Source organism: Ochotona princeps, chromosome 32 (genome assembly GCF_030435755.1).
Source record: "Ochotona princeps isolate mOchPri1 chromosome 32, mOchPri1.hap1, whole genome shotgun sequence".
Lineage (NCBI taxonomy): Eukaryota > Metazoa > Chordata > Mammalia > Lagomorpha > Ochotonidae > Ochotona > Ochotona princeps.
In genome coordinates, this window is record NC_080863.1 from 3,898,333 (window position 1) to 3,906,670 (window position 8,338).

The 8,338-nt window shown below is 38.6% G+C and overlaps 1 protein-coding gene across 1 annotated transcript; it reads right to left on the reverse strand.

Annotated features, from left to right (window-relative positions):
- Positions 1–7,060: 7,060 nt before the first annotated feature.
- PUDP (pseudouridine 5'-phosphatase) lies at positions 7,061–7,851 on the reverse strand. The gene has a single exon (XM_004591467.2). It carries the CDS (start codon positions 7,837–7,839, stop codon positions 7,111–7,113), a length of 729 nt encoding a protein of 242 aa, XP_004591524.2. The 5' UTR covers positions 7,840–7,851; the 3' UTR covers positions 7,061–7,110.
- Positions 7,852–8,338: the final 487 nt, after the last annotated feature.

Below are 8,338 nucleotides of genomic sequence, written 5' to 3' on the forward strand. Positions count from 1 at the left end.
GTGAAGAAAAAGGAGAATTATTCAAAGGGGAAAAAAAGCTAAAACGAGGAGGTAAAGCTGAAATATAGTAATTTGAGGAGGTTATCAAACATATTTTCTTAGCAACTTTGTACTATTTACTAAATTGGAACTACGAAGAGCACGGGACAACCTTGGAAATCTCAACTGTTCCTATCATTTTAATACCTTGGAATGATAGGGGGAAAGGAAGCATTATGCAATGCAAAAAGAGAAAATGATGCGAAAATGTGAGTGTTTCAGTTCTGGAATTTTTAGAAAAATGTTTTTCCAAGAGCTTACAATGCCCTGAGCAAAACTTTGAAAGATAAGGTCAGGAAATAAGTTCTCCATAAACAGAAACACATGTTTGTAGTTAGGCTCATTCCAATGAAGCAGCAGTATTTTTGAGAGACAATGAGTGTTGGTAAGCCCCAGAATCCAAGAGCAGAGTACTAGCCAACTCCTAATTCTGACAAACTTGCAAAATCCTGCCTCTTCCATCACGCTTCTAATTAGTGAGTAGACATCTTGAAACGCTGTGATCATTGGATTTAATTGTCAGACAGTGCAGTCTATAGTTCCTCCATATGTTCCTACCAAAAAGAAAAGTGAACAGTTGTGCCAAGATAGCAACTATAGTTTTGATGATCATAGCTAATTGGGTAACTAGGAATGATTCAGTCTGTTGCTTATTCAGTCAGAACATCATTATGACCACATTCTCAGCTATCCCAGGAGCATATTTCTCTGTTCTCTGAAAAATTTTAGTGCGTAAATTAAATGAGTAAACAAAGTTTCTTTCTCTAGAGAAAGAACATGTTACCATTATTTCACTTATAAGTTATTCAGAAATTCTAACATTCTAAGTGAACACACAAACACATGCGTATGCTCTGGGAGTCACGCTGTGTGATGAGGGTGGTAGCAGATGTGTGTTGAGCTGCTGCCATTTGTTGGGAACTTACAGATTTACATGTATTAATGCATGGAATCCTCACATACTTTACAAAATGATTTTTACATTCTCATGTTATACGTAAAAAAGAAAACATAGCTATTAAGGAGAATAAATGGCATGCTCCTGGTTCAGCAACGAACAGGAAGCAGACAGGATTTTCACCCAGGTATCCTGCCACAGAAACCGTGTTTATAAGCACTAGGCAATACTGCTTCGGGATTGGGACCAAGAGGGAGTACTGGATAGCAAGTAGGTCAATAAGGATTACTATTCAAGTTCCAGTGGTGACGCTGACACAGAATATTTCTCAGTGTCTCTTGAATTCAAAATCTTCACCTGCAGCTGAGTAAGAAGTAACAAAACCAATTCACCATGACACCAGCCACTAAGGCATGTCCTGTTCTTCCACAACGCTGTAACCTAGGTTAGGGGACTGACGTATTCCATACACTTTGTGTGTCTCTGCTGCTTCTCTCCTGTGTTAGAACATTTGTGCCTAAACTGAAAATATTCATTCTTGCTATTTGTCCATTTTGGAACTTGAATGAGTCTCTTTTTCTGATCTCCCCATACCCCCCGCCAAACACTGGTCATACAAGCCCGAGAGTGAGTGTGATTGTTGACTGAATGAATTCAGCATGCTGTAGGACTGGATGCCTTCTCCTGTTCACAAAGCTAGCAGTGTGGCCAATAGTGGGCTTGCCAGGGCTATTCTGCGTGTTTCCTAAATCTGGTATTTATTTGAAAGATGCCTTTGCTAGGTTATTTATTGCTTCTTTAATGTTCTCACTTGTTTGATGCGATTTTCTTTTTCAAAAGACCAACAAATTGAGGCACATCCTTCCTTCCTTGCTTTTGCTCCCCTTCCTTCTTTCTTTCTTTTTCTGTCTCTTCCTTCCTCCGTAACTTGCTTCTCTCTTTACTTTTAGTTTTTGCTTTCTGTATTTTTGTTTTTGCCTTTTTGATTTCAGACTTCTATTGATTGCAATGCATTTTCAAATCTAAAAGCAGAGTTCTTAACTGTCCGTTTTAGAAATTCATGGACAGCTTTAATTAGGGATCATTTATTTTCGTTTTTATGGATGAATAATTAGAATCTTCTACCCCTCTTTGAACAATATTTTCCCTTTGATTATAAGCAATCTGTAAAACTCAATATAATTCTCAAAGTCAAGATTTATAAAACCTTTGTCAAATCCTAAAGTATCTTGTTTGATAACCCTATGATCAGATTATCATTTTCCCCTGTAGCCACTGATTATTGTTGCTTCCTAACATTTTAAATTTTTATTTATTTATTTATTCAGTCATTCATTCCTCCTGTAATTTATTTATTTGAAAATCATGGTGTCATGAAGAGAGAAGGATCTCCCACTCAGTGGTTCAGGCCTGCATAGCCGGAAAGGACAGGTTGGATTTAGGAGCCCTGACTCCCGTTCTGCTTTCCACATGGAAGGCAGGGTTAAAAAGACTAGAAGTATCTTCCGGTGTTTCCCAGGGAAATTTGTAAGGAGTAACATCAGATGGGGAAAACCTGGGACTCGAACTAGCATCCCACAGATGGGATGTCAGAACTGCAGGCAGAGGCTCAACTTCCTGTGCCACAATGCCACCCCATGGTTTTTAATACCTAAATGGAAGAAAGGTAATTAGAAGCAGTAATGAAAAATGACCATACAACATACTGAGGAGACCAGAAACAGGAGGATACATTAATTTTTCATTTCATTTGAAATGCAGGGAAGGGAAGTTGTAGAGAGACATGTAGACAGAGAAACAAGAGAAAGAGGGAGATTCTACCTGCTGGTGCACTCTCCAAATGCCTGTACTATCCAGTTCTGCTTGCCTATTCATTTAGCATAACATGAAACTGAGCTGTAAGGGGGAAGTTACTTCTCTAAAGTCACTCAGCTTAGAAATAAAGACTCAGGTTGATGTCAGGGCTCATACCCTTGATCACTACACATTGTGACGACTACTTCATTGTTACTATTGTATTTGCATCCAAAATATACAGGCTAAAGATGTAAGTCGCTCTTTATTACGTTCAGATTTCTTCAAAAGCACACCCTTTCTAAGCCACAGGACTGAAAAGGGCACTCAGACATGGCCCAGTTAGTACAGCAGGTGTTTTAGTTCATCATTCCAGCCTCTTGACTGCACCTTATTCAGAGGCAGGCATTTTCTTTAACCATAAGTCAACATGCGTTTACTAAGAACTTATTCTTATCCCAAGAAAATAAAGAGGCCCTGAAGATTTAAGTGCTACAGAAAAATGTCCTTGGAAAACTTGAGACATTTTTCAGTGCCTCTTTGATAGTAAAGAAAGAGACTGTATGGGAATATGCTGCTGACCTCCTGAAATTCGCTATTTCACCTTAAAAAATGATGCAACCAAACCCATCTTCATATGTTAAATGGAGTAGAAACCGAAGTAGAGAATCCAATCTGGGTTGGTTTCATGGGGAGAAGGAACCTAAGCGTGTTACCTGCCACCTGCTGCCTCCCAGTGTGCACAGTAGCAAGATGCTAGGAACAAGGGTACTGCTGCGGTTCAGACCCAGCCTTTGATATGGCACGTGATGCCTGCCGCATCGTCTTCACTCTAGGACAAACATCTAGCCACAACCATGTTTTTAATTACCTCTTTCTCTCACTCATTCTCTCCTTGCTGTTTCTACTTTTTCCAAGCTCATCTCTTTTCTTCACACCACTAAGTCTCCTCTGCTTATTAGTAACAGCAAATGTATGATGACAAATAAAGTACCTAGTTCAGAAAATAATTTTTTCTGAGTCTTAAATAGAAAGTGCTCATACAATCAGAAAAATATTTAAAATATCCAGGGGATTGCTCCAGGGAGGTAAAACATTTTTCCCAGGAGAAATAAGCTTATGGCTTAAACTAAACTAATGGCCAGAATTTGAGATGGGTTGACTCATTTCTCTATTGCCTTTAGGGCATATGCAATGTGCTGGTCATTGGAAGGCAGCTCACAGGGACCTTGTTTCTGTCCTTCTAGGGTGCTCTGGCGGAGTTCCCTGAGCTGTATGTAACCTTGGTGGGTGTTGCATTCAAGATGGTTAAACCACAGAAGACAGTCTGTGGAAAGCAATGTTCTCTACATGTGTGGGCCTGATGGCTTCCTTACAATTGCTACAGTTGAGTGAGCACCAAGTTAAGCAGCGAGGAGTGAATTATGCAAGCCTCTCGCTCTAAAAGTGTAAGAACATGGAAAATAACACCAATTTCCAAATTTTAAAATTATGTGAAAAACGCATATTTTTACGATTAAACACATCGCAGGCAAGTTAGAGAGTTTAGCAAACAGAAAGTTTAAGTCAGATTTGCAAATCCCTGTGGAAGCTAGATGGTCTTGCAAACAATACTGAACCTCAGTATATTGTGATGTTTTTACTTTTAAAAGAGAACAAAACATTTGGCCTACATTTCAGTGCTGTTACGAGGATTAAAACAAATCTGAAGGAATATTTGGAAACCAATTGGTATATGCTATGAATATGTATACTCTTGTAAAATACGTATATGTGTACAATATTTATTACTATACTTGGCCTGTGAGTTTATTATAAAACAGTGATTCAAGATATGAAACATACACATAGACATTTCCACATAAAAATGGCATGTGAAAACATTCCTTTTCGCCAACATTAGAATAATTAATATCACTTGCATAGTACAGCATAATGGAATATGAAAGTTGTATATGCTTATAAATTGACTCTTAAACAAGATAAAACATAGATTCATCATTGCCATCTTCTACTATTATAGAATAATTATAAATTAGTTCAGATGTCTAGAATTTCACATACATGGAATCCTAATATAGTTTGTGTGGGTAACTCATTTCACCCAACACATAATTTCTGACTTCTCATTCAGTATGATGTATACAGCATCAGTTGGGCCCTGTTCTTGCTGAGCAGTTTCACTGCACTATGTATAATGTCGTGCTTGTTCATTCCATGCCGAGTTGTTTTCAGCTTGGGATCCTGGTAAACAAAACTGCTACAGATGTTTTTATAGAAGTCCTTGTGTGAACATAAAGTTTTTATTTCTCTTGTATAAATATCAAAGAGTAAAATTACCATATTGGGTCAAATAGAAATACATTTATTTTTATGAGAAATAGTCAAACTGCTCTGTAACACGTTGTATAATTTCACTCTACCACAACTTGCCTGATCCCTGTAGTCTGCCACACTCATTGTCACATTTTTTAATTTAACCATTTGAGTTAGGATTGAGTTAGGGTTAAGATTTTACTTTTCCATTTATGCTGAATATCTTTTCTGTGATTCCTGACTTTCACATATATTATTTTAGGAAGTGTCTTTACATTTTTACTCATTTTTTTTTAAAAAAGAATAGGCTTTATGGTCTGTTGTAAAAGTTGTTTTGTTATGCTAAGTTCTCTTAAATTGATTTTACTTTCATTTTCTGAATTATTTAAAAACATTATTTTTTACCTTAATAAGGTTCAATTTGTAATTATTTTTCCCTTTTGGTTTTACTTTTGATACCCCAGCTAAAAAATCTCTGAGTACCAGTTATTTAATTTTTTTTCAATTCTACCTATACATTTCATAATTTTACATTTTCTATTAGGTCTAAAAATCATTTCAAGATAACTTTCATATATACTGTGGCAAACCACTGAATTCATTTTTTTTCAAAAAGATATTTTGATTAATCCCCATTTCCTAAATTGATTGTCCCTTGTTCTTTGTATAATCTGGCCATTTTTGTCAAAATTCAGATAACTAATACGTGTGTGTTTTGAAGCTTTCAGATCTGTTCTGTGTATGTTTGTTTAGCCATTTGCCAAATGCATGCTATCCTTACTGCTATGGCTTTTGTAATAGGTCTTAAAATGCAGTAACAATTTTTTAAACTATTTCATTGAAAGTTTTTATTTGCAATGTCCAGAGTTCACTTAAAAGATATAAATAGCATCTTACATTAAGCACTCTTTGGGAATTTCGAAAACTCAGTGAGTCACATTTATATTCTGTGTTAGAGGATTCACTTTTTAAAAAGATAAAAATCATTATACCCACAGAAGCATCACAAAAACACAGGTGAAAGAATTTATTTAACTGAATAAACTTGTGTAGGAACCAGTAAGATATTACAGTTGATTTGAAAGAGAATTCACTGGTTGCTTGGGCAACCAGTGAAGCTCAGATGAACTTGTTCAGCTGACTTAAGCATTGATCAACTACCACAGGTCCTCATCAATAGACGGTCATGTATCACATGCAAAATGGATACTTTCCTCTACAACTTACGCAGCTGAAACATAACTCAAGTTCAATGTTGGGCAGAGATCACATGGAAGAGGGTGCTGTGCTAGCATGGAGTCTGCTTTCTTACTCTCCATCCCCACTTCGCTCCCAAGTTTCATCTGCCAAATGACAGAGAAATTCCACAGTCTGAGAAAATTCACAAAAAGAGTTAATGGACAAAAGCATAAAGTCTAATCAGTTATTGTTAAGGGTGTGCTGTGGATTTTGATCTTGCAGATTAAACATTCTGAAATCAAATTCACTTTCTATCCAGAAAATATGGAAAAAAATGTTCTTAAAGGTAGGAAGTGATTCTGTTCTAAAGTAGAAGGTATTCCCCAAGGTAGACAGGATATAGATGTAAGATACATGCTGTAGGCATGTTCAGAAACTTGGGATGGCGTGGCCCAGAGCTTCTCACTGCATGTGGGTACAGAGATGGTACAGAGATCCAAAATGTTGATGCTAGCCATTTGGGAGGATCATTTTCAAGGCTCATTTGTAACATGGCTTTCATACTCTGGGGACAGAGAAATTTTATCTTTCTCCTTATCAGTTGCTACAGCATTAACATCAACATTCAAGAGCATTAGGCAATGATTTATAAGGGTTTACATATACATTAATATGTATATACAATGAAGTATGTGCATTTTCTATGCAGTATTCAGAAAAAAATTAACAATGAGCATAAATATAATCTCATTTAATCTTAGAGAAAGCATATATTTTAAACATCCATTTATCTATGCAGGCTGCAGTTGAGGGGTTGCCAGTTTTCTTGACTCCTGCAGGAGCTCTAGGGGCCAGGAGAGTGGGCTCTGGCCACTCCAGCAGCTTCAGGCCAGCATGGAGGACTCTCCTGCTCTGTCATAAGCAGGTAGGCCAAACATCTGGGGCTGGAAATCTTTCAGGGAGCCCAGCACCAGGGTGGCCCTTCTTGTCAGGTCTTGGCTCATGTTTCTATCAGGAACCATGACCACCTGCATCCCAGCCGCCAGGGCTGCCTCCACCCCGTTGGGAGCATCTTCAAAGACCAGGCACCTTTCCATGGGAGGAGCAGGTGTAAACCTCCTGGCACAGACAAGGAAGATGTCAGGCTCTGGCTTGCCCTTCTTCACCTCGGGGTCGTCTCCCAGGACGATGTGGTCAAACAGACTGAAGAACTCCTTGTGCCTGCTTGTCTTCATCTCGAAGGACACCGTCCCGGAGCTAGTGGCAACCGCAGAGGGGATGCTATGGTTTCGCAGGTGGTGGATCAGCCTTGCAGCCCCTGGCATCAGCGCAGCGGTGGGGAAGAGCTCCTGGAGCTTCCGTTGGCTCTGCTCCACAAACTGCTGATTGGACAGGGGGAGCTGCAGGACGTCCACTATGGTCTGTGCGGCGTCTAAGGCCCTTTTCCCCATCACCAGTGACTTCACCTGCCAGCTGTACTTCTTCTTATAACGGCCACATATTTCCTCAAACACCGCGGAATACAGCCTTTCCGTATCCAGGAGGAGTCCATCCATGTCAAAGATGACATGGGTGACCGGCCGCAGTGGGGACGCGGCCACCGGCGCCGCCATTGTGGTTCGGAGAGAGCTAGGGTGGGGGAGGGGAGGAGGCGCCCATTGTACAATTTTTTTTTTGTTTTTCCTTTTCAATATTGGGTTTTTATCATTCTAAGTTATTTGCATTTCTACGTGAGCTTTTAAAATTAATTATACAAACTGGAATGTTTATATATTTATGTGTTGATGTTATAGATTGATTTAGGATCAACCGATTTAAGTATTTGGAGGTTTTTTTTTTAATGATGATGGTTTATGTCTCCATTTACATAATGCTTTTATTTCTTTCAGAAAGATTCTTGAAGTTTTGCTCATAATTGGTACACATTCTGTGTGACATTTAGTAATTTCCATAAATTTCTTAGGATTATTACGTTAATTGGTTTTTGGAAAAGATGGGCCATTTTTAATTTGTTCTTCTAATCTGCAAGGTGTGTTTAAGAATACCGTTTTGCCTGACTGGGTACGACTTGCACTGCAGTGATCAGCATCCTTGGCCGCTGGGGGCCTTCCT